Raw genomic sequence first — 19,730 nt, 5'->3', positions numbered from 1 at the left:
TTCAAGAAAAATGCATTGATGTGTGTTTTCTGGTATACTCGCAGATCTCTCTTTCAAATGAATATTTTCTATTAGATGCTTAACTATAATATATATGTGCACATTATTTTATGGAGCATCAAAACCTGGAACTTATCTAACAAAAACAACAACAACGACTTTTATCATGCAAAATCTAAATTAATATTTTGGGAGGAATAATTTTGTTCAAATTTGTACTTTGTATTTGTTTTGCCATAAATGGCTCTTGCAATTGAAATGCGAAATTAAATCTTTCATTTCCTAAAGATGTTAGGTTTACACTCCTAAATATATTACTGTGAAATAAAACAGTTTTGTTTAAATGCACCAAATATTATATACAACCAAGAAATGGTTGTGTCAATGTATAAAGATATTTAGGTCACACATTAACTAATGTTAACAAGCATGGACTTGGATGTTAATAATGCATTAGTAAATGTTTAATTATGATTAATAAATATTGTACAAGTGTTGTTCATGATTAGTTTATGTTAGTAAATGCATTAACTAATGAACCTTATTGTAGGTGTATTAGTATTAGTGTTACCGATATTTAGCTTTCTTAAGAATAACGGCACAGAATATTCCAAAACTAACAGGGCTTGTCATCACTAAAATGAATCAAACTTTACCACAAATTAAAGATAAAAGGGGAAAACTGTCCTGCACACACTAATCTGTCAAAGCTGTTGCAATTAAAAGTGAAATGTAAAAATCAATTTCTGACAAATAGATCTGTAAACATTGCATCCAATATTTTTTTGCATCACTGAGCCTTCCAGAACCAATTGAAATGTTTCTGTTAAAGGAAGAGTTCACTCAAACAATTTTCTCACTATTAAGAGTTTTCTATCCTCTTGAACACAAAAGAAGAATTACTGAAGAAAGCTGAAAGCCTGTATGTAACCATTGAGCAGTAAGAAAAACAAGTACTAGTCGATGGTTACCTGTATTCATCTTTCTTCAAAATATCTTTGCTTGTGGTCATTAGAACACAAAACCCAAACAGATTTGGAACAAGTGAAGGGAGAGTAAATGATGACAGAATTTTCATTTGTTTGAGTGAACTATCGCTTAAGCTTATTGTCCTTCATAAACAACAAAATGCAGCTTTTATGACATCAATTTTTGTTGTGTAGCAAAAGATTAAGACATTGTTTCCCTAAAAACAACTCATTTTTATATAGTTGAAGTCAGAATTATTAGCCCCCCTTTGAATTTCATTTTCTTTTTTTTTAAATATTTCCCAAATAATGTTTAACAGAGCAAGGAAATTTTCACAGTATCAGTCTGATAATATTTTTTCTTCTGGAGAAACTCTTATTTGTTTCGTTTCGGCTAGAATAAAAGCGGTTTTGAATTTTAAAAAAACCCTTTTAAGGTCAAAATTTTTAGCCCCTTTAAGCTATATTTTTGATAGTCTACAGAACAAACCATCATTAATAACTTGCCTAATCACCCTAAGCTGCCTAGTTAACCTCATTAACCTAGTAACCTAGGCCTTTAAATTTCACTTTAAGCTGTATAGAAGTGTCTTGAAAAATATCTAGTCAAATATTGTTTACTGTCATCATGGCAAAGATAAAATAAATCAATTATAAGAAATGAGTTATTAAAACTATTATGTTTAGAAATGTGTTAAAAAAATCTTTGCTCTGATTAACAGAAATTGAAGGAAAAAAAATAAACAGGGACATAAGAATTTAGGGGGGCTAAAAATTCTTACTTCAACTGTATGTTTACTAATGATTAATAATCATTATTACAATATGAAAAAGCAAAGGAGGCAATACTAAATATGTTTGTTGATAAAGACCAAAAAAAAAGTTAATTAATCTCTGGGGGAAATACTGGCTCCTAATGGAAACGTGAATTTGTGGCCCTGACACAGAACAGAACAGAACAGAACAGAACAGAACACACACACAACACACACACAACACACACACACACAACACACACACACACACACACACACACACACACACACACACACACACACACACACACACACACACACACACACACACACACACACACACACACACACACACACACACAGCTGCAGACATTCTCCTCATCTCTCATCATGTGTTAAATCAGGGGCCGGGTATTATCACCACGGGCTCTCAGATCGCTTTCAGTGATGGCTGGCAGAGACTTATCCTGACAAATCCTGCTTGAATTCCCTGCTCATGATGCAGAACTGGAAGCGGACACTTGACCTGAGCTGATGGAGCGAACCAGAGGGCAAGAAGTACGAGAACAGACCGAGATGTGGAGAACTGCAGCCAGGAGATAATCCACCCTGAACCCTGGATGCTGAGTGTGTACCAGGAAACACAACACGACACACACACACACACACACACAAGGGTGCTGTACCTTTCATGGCCTCCGCAGCCTGGATGAGCTCGGTCACTGAACTGGCCACACGTTTGGAGTAGTTTGCCAGCTGCTGTTTAAGGTCATGCGAGGGTTTCTGAATGATCTGCGGATGGAAATCACAAACATGAATGTGTTTTTTCAGCACCACCCTGATGCTTTAGTGCTGTTACAGTGCATCTGGGAGGAACTGATAGCGCTTCACTTTTTCCACATGTTTTTATGTTACAGCCTTATTCCAAAATGGATTAAATTTATTTATTTACTCAACATTCTACACACAATACCCCATAATGACAATGTGAAGAAAGATTTTTTGAAATTGTTGCAAATTTATAAAAAATAAAAAACCTGAAAAATCACATGTACATCAGTATTCACAGTCCTTGCTCAATACTTTGTTGATGCACCTTTGGCAGCAATTACAGCCTCAAGTCTTTTTGAATATGATGCCACAATCCTGGCACACCTGTCTTGGCACACCTGTCTCACACACTTTCCACTTTGCAGCACCTCTCAAGCTCTATCAGGTTGGATGGGAAGCGACGGTGTACTGCCATTTTCAGATTTCTCCAGAGATGTTCAATAGGATTTAGATCTGGGCTCTGGCTGGGCCACTCGAGGACATTCACTAAGATGATGTGAAGTCACTCCATTAGCCGCGTTTCCACTATCGCGCCTAAAGCGAGCGAGCCAGGGCGAGCCAAGGCCAGTGGCGTTTCCACTGTCACTTCCGGGGCCTAATCGGGCCAAAGCGGGGCTTTCTTGGGGCCAGCGGCCGGCCTTTTTCGGCCCGCCGAATACCTTGGGCCAAAGAGGGCCAGCCGGGGATTCGGGGCGGAGTGAAAGGAGAGGCGGGCACAGTTTTCCAATCGCACTCGAGTACATGCGCCAAACACATAACAAATAAATAAATAAGAGAAAGAAAACATCTGGAACAAATTATAGGCTGGGGTCTTTTTTTTTTTTTTTTGCATATGATCGCCCTTATGTTTCTCTTTTAAATGTAAGTCTGTTGCATAAAATGATCTTTCTTTGCAGCATCTTTGATGTTTCAATAACGCATAATAATCTTTACACCATATTACACATATTAAAGACACAGCTGACAGTAAAGGTTTTCAAGAGGTTTTGTCAAGTTTAATAGGTGTTTTTGCGCGTTTAGATGTCTGTGTATGTGTGTGAGACTGAGGAAAAGATCGCTCCATTTATAGCTCTGTTGATGCCGCGAGCGGCTTTTTTCTTTTCTTTTTATTGTTTTAATTTATTTTGGTGATAATACACTATATAAATACAATAGTAAGACATTAAACTTTACAAATTTCATGTCCACTTTTGTAAACTCAAAACAATAGTGTCATATCTAGATAAAATAGCCCTATATTGAAATAATTTAAAGAATTACAAATATCAGATAGGCCTATAATAAAATCACATTAAATAAATAAACCAATATAAAACTAACAAAAGCTATAGCTATAACAATTAGGTACTATATCAAACTGTTTCAAATTTATATTTAACTTTCATTTTTCAAAAGCCTCTTTGAAAAAAAGATTTTAGATATTTTCTAAAAAAATAAATAAACAAATAAATAAACACCGGAGAATGTTTTAAATATTATTTATAAAGTATTTGGATTCGATGAAATTGATCAAATCATGCAAATAGAGCATTTTCGGGGTGAGTGAAAGCAGAAACTAGGCGACCTTTTTTTCTGTCTGCAGCTGCGCAGCACTTTTTTTGACGGGGAAAACTGCAAGTTCAAAATGTGTTCTGTGTCCTCAAACAAGTGTGTATGTTTTTATATAACGTGGTAAAATTAAAAAGGAAATTTTAAATACATAAAGAGCTTTATTAGTGCATAGCTGCTGAGCGCAACGAAATATAGGCTATATTTTATTACGTGCTGCTCTTATGTGCTGAAACACTGAACACTTTCCTTTACTTAAGATATAATAAGCAACATCTTTAAATAAAGGGAATCATCTATTAAGTGTCATAAAGCCTATAGGGAAAAAAAAAATCATGTTTCAGTTCTCTCCGGAGCATTTGGGATGAAAGATGGACAGATTCTGTCTAGAGGATGTTATAAAATACATTTTATATAGAGTTATTAACGGATAATTTTATATATGTGGTGTTATATTATGGATGTGTGCGCTCCCTGCGCTGCGGGTCCACTGAAGACCACTGGATTTCGATGCCAATAGTCGGTCGACGAGTAAATGAATATGATGAATGAAAACACACAGGCATGTGCATATAGACATGCGTTGTACTGCTGTACAATAACGTGTCATTTGTTTGTTTTGGTTGTCCTAATTTTAATAGTTTCGTGTTGGTGTGCTTTATCTGCATGATTCTCGCTGAAGTGGGCGGTTTGAGTGACGTTCGATTCGGGTGATGTTCTGGGGGCGGGGTTTGCGTGACTCGCTGCGAGCTACTAGCCTCACAGTGGAAACGCGACATGATTTCGGCCCCACTGCTCAACCTCCCGGGCGATTGGCCCGGCCTGGCCCGATATAAGCCCTGGCTCACACTGGCCTGATAGTGGAAATGCGGCTATTGATATTTTGGCGGTGTGCTTTGGGTCATTGTCGTGCTGGAAGATGAACCGTCGCCCCAATCTGAGGTCAAGAGCACTCTGAAGCAGGTTTTCATTCAGGATTTCTCTGCACATTGCTGCATTCATCTTTCCCTCTATCCTGAAGAGTCTTCCAGTTCCTGCTGCTGAAAAACATCCCCACAGCATGATGCTGCCACCACCATGCTTCACTGTAGGGATGGTATTAGCCTGGTGATGAGCAATACCTGGTTTTCTCCAAACGTAACTCCTGGCATTCACTCCAAAGAGTTCAACTTTAGTCTAATCAGACCAGAGAATTTTGTTTCTTATGGTCTGAGGGTCCTTCAGATGCCTTTTGGCAAATTCCAGGCATAGAGTGGCTTCTGTCTGGACACTCTACCTTACAGGCCTGATTGGTGGATTGCTGCACAGAAGGTTGTCCTTATTTGTAATAAATTTGCAACAAATCTTTTTTCACATTGTCATTATGGGGTATTGTGTGTAGAATGTTGATGAAATAAATGAATTTAATCCATTTTGAAATAAAGCTGTAACATAAACAAATTTGAAAAAAGTGAAGCGCTATCAATACTTTCTAGATGCAATGGATACACTATATGCATGTTATAATGTTGTTGAGTATTGCACTCACTAACTTATCAGCAATTTAAAAAATCTATTTTTATTTATGTAATGATTATACTAATATGAACAGTTAGCAGACATTTTATCTGAGCTACACAGTAAAAATGCTGCCTTCCACACAATCAATTTGTGTTGGGAAAAACATGACGGAATTAAGTTAACTTATTGATTTGTACAAATTTAAGTGGATCAAACATAAAATTATTGAGTTGTCACACAAAAAAACTCAAGAATTGTGTTGTTTTAGCTCTTTTCAAATAAGTAGTCTGAACAAACAGCAAACGTCATGCTTTAGACTTTAAATCAGCATGCATGATTTAGAGGAAAGTGATTCTTATTGGCTGTTGTTATTAGTGCTTATTTTCAGCTCTTGGTATACGAGGACACAAATTTGTGTAATGACATGAATATGATGAGTATCACTAACGATGTTTGTCTAGGGCAAATAGCATCTTAAGGCATCCAACCCACCCTGGATAGTCTGCTCACACTCAAAGCCTGAGAGGCAAATTAGTGCAGTTTTATGACCTGTCATTAAAAGATTTGTGAATAAGACCATATTTTAAATACTATTGACAGCTAGTATGTAATTATAAATCTATAAATAGTTCAACTAGCACAAATTGTTGGGATTATAACTATTATAGCAAACTGTGCAATAGTTATTTAAGTATTCCTTTATTCCCTTCTACGATTTTTTTTTATTGTGTATTATTTTATATATCACTAAATTGTTAATATATTTATGAAATTATAAAGCTTATTTATTATGTTTGGTGTTTTTCATGTTCTTTTTGTGTCGATGTAACGTAATTTGGTTCTGCATTACAATTTATTGTGATATTTTGAATGACAAAAATAAAGGAAACTGAAACGGAATATGACCTACATATTAAAACATTGAGGTGGTTTATGAGGACTTGGTTGTTGTCCTTGTAATTCAGAACAGGGTCTTCAAAATTTGCCACAGGTTTGGGTTTAGCGGTAGGATTAAAGTAAGGCCATATACTGCATTAAGCTAATTTTTTTTTTTTGCATATGAAATACATTATGCCTAGTCTTCATAAACCACTAAAACGAACACATGCGTGTGTGTGTTTGTCCTCGACGTGTCCTCCAGGGTGGTGCTGGTGACAGAGGAACAGGTGTGTGGCATTAGCAGAGCAGTTCATTTGGAACAGACAGCTAAGAAAAGACTTGGCCATGAGCAGGAATGCTGGGAATGACACAGACAATACCAGAAGCACACACACACACAAACATATGTTATCTGTCTTTACAAACCAAACCATAGGACAGTTGTCTCTCTCTTTGGGGTTCCTACACATTTTAACTAATGGAATTATAGTCATTAGTTTTCGAGAGTGTGGCGTATTTCCCCTTTAAATGTCAGACGACTATATTTGAAAATAATGATTAATATGGTATTAATATGCACAGTGCAGACAGGCTAAAGTTTCTCACTGGATTTACTCCACTCAAGTGTTTACAAATAGCTATATTGGTCACAGATGAAACGTCCCATTTTGGTGTCCCATTAAATATAATTTACAAAAACAAATTTAGAATTCTACAAACAAAGTATTATAAATGCAAGTAAGTGTCAACTGTTCCAAATAATGCTTGAGAAAATAATATGCCAAAATATGACCTGTACTTATTATTAATGTACAACAAAATAAGTGAACATAAAAATGGGTCAAATCTAGTGGTTTGAATAATGGAACTTGGCAAAATATAACGATTTTATAATGACAATTACTTAGCATAAGGCTGCACCAGCTTTTAACATCAAATAACTCATTAAATATTTGTATTGTAAATATACCTCTATTTTTGGTACAGTATATAAAGTATAAAATGTATGCATGATGTAATGGGTACATTCTGATGCATGATAAAAAATACCTTTATCATTTTGTTTTGTACTTTAAAGCATTTATTAAGCTAAAAAAAACTGACATAAACCACTTGACAGAATAAAATAGAAATAAATGTATAGTTAGTAAGGAACTTTAGAGATTTTAAGACCGTATTCAAAAGCCTTGATATTTCCAGGTTTAACAATGAAGAAATAAAGGATTGTTAATACCATAATTTGTTTCAAGAGATATGCGCGCGCACAAATAAAGTTAGAATTATTAGCCCCCCTTTAACTTTTTTTCTTTTTAAAATATTTCCCAAATTATGTTTAACAAAGCAAAGACATTTTCACAGTATGCCTGATAAAATTTTTCTTCTGGAGAAAGTTTTATTTTTTTTATTTCGGATAGAATAAAAGCAGTTATTATTTTTTAAACAGCATCTTAAGGACAAAATTATTAGTCCCTTTACGCTAAATTTTTTTTGTTAGTCTACAATACAAACCACCATTATAGAAGTACTTGTCTAGTTAACTTAATTAACCTAGTTAAGCCTTTAAATGTCACTTTAAGCTGTATAGAAGTGTCTTGAAAAAATATATCGTCAAATATTATTTACTGTCATCCTGGCAAAGTAAAAATAAATCAGTTATTAGAAATGAATTATTAAAACTATTATGTTTAGAAATGTGATGACAAATCTAAACAGAGATTGGGAAAAAAACAGGGGGGTGAATAATTCAGGAGGGCTAATAATTCTTTAAGTGTATATGAAATATTTATTTATTTATTTTTATTTTTTTGCATTTATGTTTATTGAATAATAGTAAACAAAATAGTGAACCGTACCATACCACTTTTTGAGACTTTTTCATAAGGGTACCTATAACAACAGTATGATATCTAAAGTGTGAGGTGCTAGACTCTAATCTGCTGAACACTATTGGTTTACAGTAAAGCTGCAGGATACTTAAAATATACAATATTATTGTTGAGCATTGCAATAATGATATAACTAGCCTAAAACAGGATATATACAGGAAATTAAAAATGCATTTTAGTACCTCATCGCCACTTTAGGTCTGAACAGTTAACATTAGCAACATTTTTAATATATTCACTAAATTCTGATTGTAAGAAACTAATCTGAAACTAAACCATTATTCATATACTTTACAAAAATAATAATTAATCCAGAAGGTTTCACCAATAGAACAGCAAAAATAATGCTTACAAAGCAGTGTCACCCTAAAATTTCAAACTTTAGCATACAACTATAACTGTACAGTATAATTAAAAATGATGCAAAATTGAATACCCTGTAACAGCATTTAAGACTTTTTAATGGCTTTAAATTTCTCTAAACTGATTTATCAACTTTTAATACTTTTTAAGACCCTGCGGACACCCTGCGAAAAAACAAAACATTTTATCAGCAATTTAACTTTATTTAAAAAGTGAATAATTCCACTTAAGCAACTCTACTCATTTGTACAACAGTGCAGTCACCGTTGTTTTATGGTTTATCATATAATTATTAGTTTAAAGGAATATCTGCTGCCATCTTAATGTTTCTAAACTAATATTTGTGTCATAATTGGCAGGAAGCTGAAACTTGAAGACAACAGATGTGAAGTTGACAACAAATGAAAATGTGAAGTGTGAGTTACTCTGGCAAATCCTTTAGCAAACCAATCAAAGTCATTCCATTCAGTAAATCCGAAATGTGACAAAAGCACCCTGACTAATGGAGATGCAATTAGTGTTTTTTTTAGTTCAAAAGGTTCAGAACACACAAATGTCACCTTCAAGACTCACACAATACCCAACTACATCACCAGGTACTACTATTAGATTTTAACAGCGGTTCTCTGCTGCTTTTAGCCACTGAACAATACAATGCTGCACAAGAAAAGGATACATTTCTAATTATTCATGTCAGATTTTCCAAATGCATGACAGAATTACACAAAATGCGCAAAATATTGTCTAATTTTTGTCATTAGAGTCTAATAATATTTAATGTTACATTTTCATGAAACAAAAAAAAAAAAAGATTCTAAAAAAAAACGATAGAAAAAAGACATTTTGAACAAGTCTCGCTATTAACCAGTGGCTTGTTACAAGTGCTTATTATCAAGATATTGGCTGTTTAGCACTGTATATTCTGCATGATCATTTTCTACATTCATAATCCTACCCAATACCTGAATTTGCCTTAACCTATATTACTAATCACTATTAATAAGCCACTAATTAGGCGTGCATTGGTGCAAAAGTCAGAGTTAATGGTTTAGTAATGGTGAGAACAGAACCTTAAATATAGCCTGACCCAAAAACTGAAATGGAGATCTGCAAGGCACCAGTTGAGCAGCAGCACTGCAGACACTATATTATATAACTTTTGTTCCATGTTAAGACATTGTGCAATTCAATACACACACACACACATGCACAGTCACCTTTAACTCACCGGCTATCACAGTGAACACACACACACACATATCAGAGAAAACAGAAAGTCAATGAAGGAAACAACAAACTTTACCCTGCTGCAACTAATTCTAAACAAATCTACATTCAACTACACAAAAATCATTGAGCCATCTGCTATCTAGCCTTTAATAAATTGTTGTACCAATATTTTTTGGCTCATTTCCACTGAGAAGCGTACATTTATTGCATTTATTGCCCTTTCCAATGTCAGAAGCTACCATACCACTTTTTTGGGACACTTTCATAAGGGTGCCTACAACAACAGTACGGTACCTAAAGTGTGGAGGAGGTAGACTCGCTGCAGAACATAGGATAATGGAAAATATACAATAATATTGTTGAGCATTGCGATGACAATATAACTTTAAAAAAAATTTACCAGCAATTTGACAATTTTCAATGAAATTATCACACTGCAATAAAATAATAATTAATATTTTCTGAGCTAACAAAACGATGAATGACTGTAAACCTCAAATTCTTATTGGCTGTTGTCATTTTCTCCTCCGCCAGCGGTATTAGTGGCGAGGGGATGAAGATAGTAAAGCTCTCATCTGATGTGATGAGTGTGGAACATTCCACGTGTGTGATACATTCCCTTTCCGTAAAGAATCTGTCATTGTAAATTTGTTTAGGAACTGGTAAAATTGTTTTTCCTATGTAATTGTGTCTTATGACAGGTTAAAATGTTTTCCAAAATGTTCATTTGTCTTCACAATTTGTAATCAGGGCACATTGGGCCCTGGGGCAAAAGGAAATCCAAGGGCCCCCTTTTATTTAATTATTTTAATAGATTTCTTTTTTATTAAAGTATAATCATATACAGTTGAAGTCAGAATTATTAGCCCCCCTGAATTTTCAGACCTCTATTTAATTTTTTTCCTAATTTCTGTTAAACGGAGAGAAGATTTCCTCAGCACATTTCTAAACATGATAGTTTTAATAACTCATTTCTAATAACGGATTTATTTTATCTTTGTCATGATGACAGTGAATAATATTTGACTAGATATTTTTCAACACACTTATATATGCAGTTTAAAGTGACATTTAAAGGCTTAACTAGGTTATTTAGGTTAACTAGGCAGGTTAGGGTAATTAGGCAAGTTATTGTATAACGATGGTTTGTTCTGTAGATTATCGAGAAAAAATATAACTTAAAAGGGCTAATAATTTTGTCCCTAAAATGGTGTTTAAAAAATTTGAAACTACTTTTATTCTAGCCAAAATAAAATAAATAGGACTTTCTGTTTTAAAAATTCGAAGGGGGCTAATAATTCTGACTTCCCCTATATATATATATATATATATATATATATAGAGAGAGAGAGAGAGAGAGAGAGAGAGAGAGAGAGAGAGAGAGAGAGGTTGTTATTATTATTTTTATTAGTATTATTAATAATTTACTAATTAATATGATCTAATTTTCCACCAATTGATTTATATCGGATTATTATACATATTTTTGTATTTTATTATAATAGGCCTGCAAGTAGGCTATACAAAATTAAGTAATGACATAATGGGAACTTTAAAGTCCAAACAATCTGCAAAATATGCAAAACAAAAACATTTGCAATACTTCAGAAATAAGTGCTTTAGAATAAAAACTTTAAACAGAGGTTTTCCTTTAAAAAGTTTAATTAGACTTTTAGTTGAACATAAATCCCTAATGATGGGATATCTTTAAAATCAATGCTTCTAATATCCAAAATATTGTGGTCTTCTGAGTTACAGAAGGCCAGCATCCTTATTTTATTTATTTTTATTTATTTTTTTAGATATATTGTCTAATGAAAGCCAGCGCCAGTATTTCATTGCTCCAAATTATTTCTGTCACTTTCATAAAAGGGGCAAAGTAAACATTCATTAAAAAAAGTTTACTTTCTAACTAGTTCAGTTAGACGCAGTGTACTTACTTGAGATACATACTCCGCAGTGATGGACATTTTGATAACTGCTTGTGTAGGCTATTTGGTTTGTTCACACAATTTCTCGCTTTTATTGTGTGATGTAAGGGCTGTGCGGGCCGCTGGATTTTTTGCGAGTCCAGCTGTAACCGTTGTGTGGCCGAGACTGCGCTTCAGTTATGTGTCCATTCAGCATGACTCTATCCCAGCTTCTGTTGCATGTACAAGTTCACGATAAAAATTGTTTGAATTTTATTTTTTGTTCTATGATGAGCTTGGCAAGCCTACCTTTGACTGGACGGTTTTTGTGGTAATGCCAAAATATGGGACTGTCCTGGGAAAATTGGGACATCTGATCACCCTTATGAGTGACTAAAACAAGGCTATTCACTATTCTGATTGGGCTACAGTCACTCCGAACCCCAGTTTAGCACGGGCATCACTGTTTTTGAACAGCAGCGAACCGAAAGTATACTTCACATTATCGACGGGAGAAAGCATAACGCAGAGGCGTTTCCGCCATCATAGCACAAATAAATTCTTCAGCCAATCAAGGGCCCCTTTCCTTAGTGGGCCCTGGAGCTTCAGCCCTGATGTAAATCCGACCCTGTTTGTAATGTTGTTTGCACTTCCCGGCCACCATAAGAAGCCGCTTCGTGTGACGTCACACTTAACAAATGAATAAGGATGACCCTTAGACTCACATTTCCTGGGTTTCTTTGGGTCACATTGGCTCACAAAAGAGCACCCTCTGGCTTTTTGGAGAACATATCACACCGTCGCACTTTACTTGCTTGTCAATTGCAGCTTTTGCTAAATCACAAATGACCTTTAATGTTTATTAATCTTTCAGCCAACAACCCCTACCGAAATATACTGTCCCATACCATCACTCAGTGGAAACAAGACATTAAGCACTGCCACACCGAGTGACAGACACACACTGTGAGTTTGTAAAATATGTGGCATTTCAGAGTGCAACTAAAATAACAGAAACACAGGCTGCCTCACACAGCTTTAACCCTAATGACCCCCCTAACTAAAGGAGCTCTAGAGTAGTGTGTGTGTGTGTTTATGGGATGTATGAGGGTGGTCTTGTAAACACTTCAGACTCACCACTAACACGTGCTCCAGCAGGCCCAGGTAACTTGTGGAGCACTCAGAGCCAAAGCGGAGCGCTCGAGTCTGGACCTCCCGCTTCACCTCTGGGTGGTATGCGGCTTGCTGAAAAGACAAAAAGAAAAATTTAACATTGTTCAACAACACTGAAATGATTGTGGTTTATTTTTCTTTAAACAGTGCTCAGCATATAAGTACACCCCTCACTAATCTATCTTTTAAATTCATATTTTATTAGGAAGCTTTACAATATTTTATTTGTGCATATACATTAGATTAGTCAGTACTAAAGCCAAGTCTGGAGCTTATCTAACAAAATAACTTATGGAAACTAGTACACACAAAATGTATATGTTATAGGAAAATATTAAATACAAATTTTAAAAAATTGGGAAAAATCAAGAAGCAAAAAAATGGAAAAATTTAGTTAAAATTTTGTAGGTTTTTTCAATATTTTGCTTGAATTTAATCGTATTACCTTTCTATTCCTAAATATTTTTTGTGTCTAAAATATTATTTTAATAAATAAATCCGTTTTGCTTAAATGCACCAAAATACATTGCCTATATTCACTGAGAAATGGATAAAAATATTCATTTTCAATATGGGGTGTACTTAATTATGCTGAGCACTGTATATTCCAACGCAACACAATTTGGACATTACCTCAACTAACGATTAAGTAGAATGTTGACATTTGCACAATTAATCCCTTGAAAAGTACATAAATAAATAAAGAAATGAACTTTATATGTCAAATGAAATGATAAGTCAGCAAGTGCGCTAAGTCAGTATTATAACTATAGCCGTGTCAGAAACTGCTTAACTGTTCACTCATTCACTAATCTCTATATAGCGGATGGCAGCTGACTTTATCAGGAACGATGGAAAGACAATGGCTGCGTCCGAAACCGGCTACTACTCAGTAGGTACTGCATTTGAATGTAAACGTACTACTCGGCCGTTAGAAAAGTACGTTCTATACTGTATGAACGTGAAAAGTATGAATGGAATTCGGACGTACTACATCCGCCATTTTCTCATGGTCACGTGACCTACCTGCGTCATTTGCGTCGCTTCACTCCCATTCATGAATTCGCTCGCGGGGCATCATGGGATAGCGCAGCATGCATGGGATGCGCACTCCAGAATCTCGCTGGAAGTAGTAAGTCATCCGGGTACTTCTCGCATACTGATTTTCGACTTCTATGAATTCGGACATACTACTCGGCTCGCATACTGATTTTAGCGTACTATATAGTATGGAAGTATGCGGCTTCGGACGCAGCCCATGAGTAAATAAATACAGACAGTGATGTACAGTGCATGTGGAAAGTATTGATAGTGCTTCGCTTTTTCTATTTTTTTATGTTATAGCCTTATTTCAAAATGCATTAAATCAATTTATTTCCTCAACATTCTACATGCAATACCCCATAATTAAAATGTGCAAAAAAGATTTTTTTAAATTGTTGCAAATTTATTAAAAATAAAAAAACCTGATAGAGCTTGAGAGGCACTGCAAAGAGGAAAAAAAAAGACGGGTGTGCCAAGCTTGTGGCATCATATTTAAAAAGACTCGAGGCTGTAGTTGCAAATTAAGCAAAGGCTGTGAATACTTCTGTACATGTGATTTTTCAGGTTTTTTACTTTTAATAAATTTGCAACAATTTCAAAAAATCTCTTTTCACATTGTCATGATGGGCAGGGCCAGACGGAATCTGCGGACGTTTTTTGCTATTTCTGAATTTTGGTAAAAATCTGCAGATTTCTGCGGAATTATTTTGGGAGTATCCAGCAGAGTATCATAACTAAAACCTTAATATATTAAACAAAAAGTAACAAAATACTGAATAAAAAGTGAATAAATTCAGATTTACACATTTACTCAAGTAAATAAACAGAATTAATAATGGGTTAAAAATCTGCAGAAATCTGCGAAATTCTGTGGAAAATATGAGGAATTCTGTGCACGCAGATTCCGTGTGGGCCTAATAATGGAGTATTGTGTGTAGAATGTTGAGGAAATAAATGAATTTAATCCATTTTGGAATAAGACTGTAACACGTGGAAAAAGTTAAATGCTATCAATGCTTTCCAGATGCACTGTAATTATGTTTTAAAATAAAAAAGTTATACTGTACTAATATAGTATATAAATATTGCTCACATTTTACTTTGATGTACTATTCACACCACTAACTAAGACTTTTAACTCAAACTACAAATCAGCTGCTTATTAACAGTCAGTAAGGAAGTATTTGGGTTTAGCTATTGGGTAGGATTAGGATGGTTATTAGTTTAAATTAGTTTGACCAGGTGTGTTTGATTAGGGTTTGAACTAAACTGTGCAGAGCTGCGGCCCTCCAGGAACTGAGTTTGACACCTGCGCACTAGTGCATACTGTAGGTCCCAGGCTGTTTCTGAAATCGCCTATTACTCAGTAGGTACTGCATTTGAATTTAAATGTACTACCTGACTATTAGAAAACTTTGTTCTATGCAGTATGAATGTCAGTAGTATGAATGGAGCCCTGTTTACACTGTCAGGTCTTGATGCCCAATTCCGATTTGTTACCTATATCAGATTTATTTCGCCTGTCCGTTTACAGTTTTTTTTATTTTATTTATTTTTTATTGTAACCCATATCCAATTCATGTGTTTACACTTGCCATACAATTTACGATGCATGCATTAACGATAAACGCGTGTTCTAGCATATGTGCCACACTAGCCACGATAGAAAAAATTGTCCTGTTTTTAGCTCTGCGAAATATGCGAAGCGTAGTATAAGCAGTGAATGGTTCAGTCCAGATTTACCCCCACGCAGTTTATGTAATGGTATGGCCCTGATGTGTGAGTGTAGTTGAAGATGTAGCCTTTGCCTGTGTGCACACTGGTGTTGGAGAGAATGAAGTTGTTCTATGTGTAGCCCGCAGTGCGTGTATTAATAGTGACAGAAAGCAAAGGTTACAACACAAAGTTCGCCCAACTTTAAAATGATTTTGAGGCGGAGGAGGTGGAACAGGGCCGTCATCGCAGCTTGCGCTTATATGCTGTATGATGTCCTCCACCATTCAAAGGAATGTGTGGGTACGAGAGAGATCTCAGGTCTGGTGGGAGCAAATTGTGGCGACTGACCACTTTCCTCCATGTTTCCTTTGTTGTTGTTGTTTACCGCGTCGGAATTTCCACACAAGCGCTTCCTTCTACATCATTAAACCGCGGAGAAGCACCACATTGTCACAAGTTTAATGACGTACAGAACGAAATGCCTCAATAAATCCGATCTGCCTGTTTACATGACAGTCGCATTGTCACATATCCCCGTATTCCACATATGAAGGAGGCCTGAAACCGATCTCTGAATTTCAGAATGCATGCATTTTTTTCGTGTTTACACGGTCATAGAACAAATCCGATCTGTCACATATGAGCAAAAAATCGGAATTGGGTCACATTTTAATGGCAGTGTAAACAAGGCCTTTGTCATCAACACGTGACCTACCCACGTCAGTTGCATCGCTTCACTCCCATTCATGAATTCTCTCGCGGTGCATCATGGGATGGCGTAGCATCCATTGGATGCTCACTTTAGATACTCGCTGGAAGTAGGAGGTCATCCAGGTACTTCTCGGATACTGTTGTTTTTAAATTCTATGAATTGGAGCATACTTCTCGGCTCAAATACTATTTTTAGCGTACTATATAGTAAGGAAGTATCCGACTCCGCTTCAAACCCTAATTCAAGAGTTCACACTTGGATATTGCTTGACAACTGTAAGCAGGTTTGGCATGCTGTCCCGGGAGAGAACCCTGAGCTCGGAGATAGTTGAGCCCAGGGCTCCCGCCAGGTCCATAGAGCATGTAAGGGGAGTACGAGATCAGGGGGTTCTCGAGAGCTCCCCTTTTTTTCTTTTTTTTTTTTTTTTAAAGGAGGAAAGGAGGAGAAAGGCGGTGGATGGGGGGTTTCTTCGGAAAACGAAGGTAAGGGAGTAATTTCTAGCTAGGCTATTTATAGTAAGTTGGGATAGATCTGATTGGCTAACTAATGAGTGTAGATAGGCGGCCAGCTGCGGTCAATTATATAACGTGCTCCTCTCGAAATTAGTTTAAAAACTTCACTTAATCACACCTGATCAAACCAATCAAGTTGTTCAAGACTACTAGAAACTATTAAGCAGGTTTGAGTTGGAGCTAAACTGTGCAGAGCTGTCCAGGAATTGAGTTTGAGACCATTGCTCATTAGTGTATAAACTCTTAAGGGGCCAAACATATATATCATTTTGAAGCGGTCCTGACTGTTCATCTGTTCATATGGAGTCATTGTCAGACGTGATGTTGACACTGTGAAAGTGGCCTCACCTTGCAGGAGCGCAGCATGTCTGCGACAGCTCGTCTGCTTAGGTTAGCAGTGGCGATCACATCCTCCTGACGGCAGGAGTTCCCAGCAGCCACTGCTTTAGCCGTGGCCAATGTGATGCCTTTGGTCATGCGGATGAACTCCTCTGGAGTGGCCGTCTTTGGAGGAGGATCTGCACTGCTGAAAACCTGAGGAAAAGACACACAGATTGAGTTTAAATCATAAGATGATCTCAAAGACTTAAGTAAGTTAAGGTTTATTTTGTTTCAATTTCTGAATTAAGTTTTTTCCGTCTAAAGCAAATGTATAAAAGGCGCTGATATTATTGACCTTATCACAAATTTAAAATTATTTAGAAAGTTAGACTTCTGGAGAAAATCTAACTTAATTAGTAGAAAAAATATAATAGGAAATACTGTGAAAAATGTCCTTGCTGTCTTAAAAATTACTTTGTAATATTTGAAAAAGTTTGAAAATTGTGTGGGCGAGGCAGTGGCGCAGTAGGTAGTGCTGTTGCCTCACAGCAAGAAGGTCGCTGGTTTGAACCTTGGCTCAGTTGGCGTTTCTGTGTGGAGTTTGCATGTTCTCCCTGCCTTTGCGTGGGTTTCCTCCGGGTGCTCCGGTTTCCCCCACAGTCCAAAGACATGTGGTACAGATGAATTGGGTAGGCTAAATTGTCCGTAGTGTATGAGTGTGTGTGTGTGTGTGTGTGTGTGTGTGTGTGTGTGTGTGTGTGAATGTGTGTGTGGATGTTTCCCAGTGATGGGTTGCGGCTGGAAGGGCATCCGCTGCGTAAAAACGTGCTGGATAAGTTGGCGGTTCATTCCGCTGTGGCGACCCCGATATAATAAAGGGACTAAGCCGACAACAAAATGAGTGAATGAAAATTGTGTGCAAACAATTTTTCAACACCCAAAAGAGCATATAAAATATTAAAATAAATGTCAAAATCCATATATTGACATCCTTAACCATTCATAATAATTATTATTGAAATATTTGTTAATATACTTGATTGAACTGTAGCCATGAATGCACTGATTTAGAGAGTGTGTGTGTGTGTGTTTCTTACAGCCAGCTCTTGTTTGATGTGCTCTATGGTGGCCTCTAGTGCTCGTGTGCCTTTAGTGGCTTCATCCTCCACCGCCTTCACCGTCTTAAGTAGAGACGTCACATTGGTCACCATCACCTAATGAACACCACAGAAACGACACGCATCAAAACACATTAGCAATGCCACTTAACATGAATGGGAAATCAAAGGAGAAATCAGTTTTATTAATAGAGGCAATACAGAAAGGTTTGCTTTGCTGAAGCCTGGCACAGAAAGAAATATAGAAAGAGACGTTCAGAAATCAAGCAAATCAGAAAAATTGATTGGAAATAAGAATAAAAAAAAATAATTAAATGGAATAATCAAGGCAGCACGGTGGCGCAGTGGGTAGCACAATTGCCTTGCAGCAAGAAGGTCGCAGGTTCAAGCCCCGGCTGGGTAAGTTGGCGTTCCTGTGTGGAATTTGCATGTTCTCCTCGTGTTGGCGTGGGTTTTCTCCAGGTGCTCCGGTTTTCCCCACAAGCCCAAAGACATGCGGTTTAGTGGTAACATAAATAATATCAATAACTAAATATACATAGGTCAGAGAGGGTCAAATCTTTATTTATTCACTCAACTTTAGTTCAGATATTATTAACTGTAAATTCTTAATCTAAAGAGAGGATTAAGAGGGGGGAGTGCAATGGGTCGTAAATTGAAAAATGTTTGTTTTGTAGATGGGAATTAGAGTCATATTTTTATATTTCTATGAAGATTTGATGGAGCAATCTAATGTAGTCAGTCCACTTGGATCAGATATTTCTAAATACATTAATTTGGAGTCGAAGGGAGAATGTAATCTTTTTCCTCACATACATATTATTCAGGAAGTAACCAGTGTCTTGGAATAGCATTTTTGGCTGTGATTATTAAAATATCGAGCAAGTATTTTTTAGATTTACTTATTTGGATATCAGAGCTTCCAAAATGAATAACCATGAATTAAAAGGGTAGTGCAATATTAAGTATGTCTTCTATTACTAAACTAAACTACTAAACTAAATGAAATACACAGTAATTAAGAAATGATACACATTTTAAACAGTTTAAAATGACCTTTAGCAAGCTTAACTATAATCAAATAAACGAATTAGAATCAGCTCAATATTCTAAAGGCCGGTTCATACCGGGATGCTTTTTACTCACATTTTTCGTCAATGTTTAACGCCTTGTGATTAAATAAACAATGTGATTGTGCACACCAACGCGCAAAACGGCAGGTGTAAAAAAGTATGTTTAATTTTTAAAGAAAGGCTTCATGCTC

General features: G+C 36.1%; 1 protein-coding gene and 1 long non-coding RNA gene across 8 annotated transcripts in view; one reads left to right on the top strand and one right to left on the bottom strand.

Moving 5' to 3' along the window:
* LOC141376292 (uncharacterized) overlaps positions 1–10,683 on the top strand; it is a 55,150-nt gene extending 44,467 nt beyond the window's left edge. The window contains exon 4 of the long non-coding RNA XR_015500797.1: positions 9,090–10,683. This is a non-coding gene — a long non-coding RNA (uncharacterized LOC141376292). The remainder of the gene's footprint in view (positions 1–9,089) is intronic.
* Positions 1–19,730, bottom strand: part of tln1 (talin 1) — a 1,269,505-nt gene that overhangs the window by 1,092,889 nt on the left and 156,886 nt on the right. For 3 of the 7 annotated variants that reach the window (XM_087269398.1, XM_087269399.1, NM_001009560.2), the window contains 4 exon segments: positions 18,446–18,562; positions 17,376–17,561; positions 13,008–13,115; positions 2,410–2,515 (listed from right to left, as the gene is read on the bottom strand). In XM_087269398.1, the coding sequence (XP_087125524.1) occupies positions 2,410–2,515; positions 13,008–13,115; positions 17,376–17,561; positions 18,446–18,562 (517 nt within the window). 7 annotated transcript variants of the gene reach the window in all.

Source organism: Danio rerio, chromosome 10 (assembly GCF_052040795.2).
Source record: "Danio rerio strain M-AB ecotype USA chromosome 10, GRCz13ab, whole genome shotgun sequence".
NCBI lineage: Eukaryota > Metazoa > Chordata > Actinopteri > Cypriniformes > Danionidae > Danio > Danio rerio.
The sequence above is the reverse complement of the archived record's forward strand: the minus strand, read 5'-3'. Positions and strand labels throughout refer to the sequence as shown.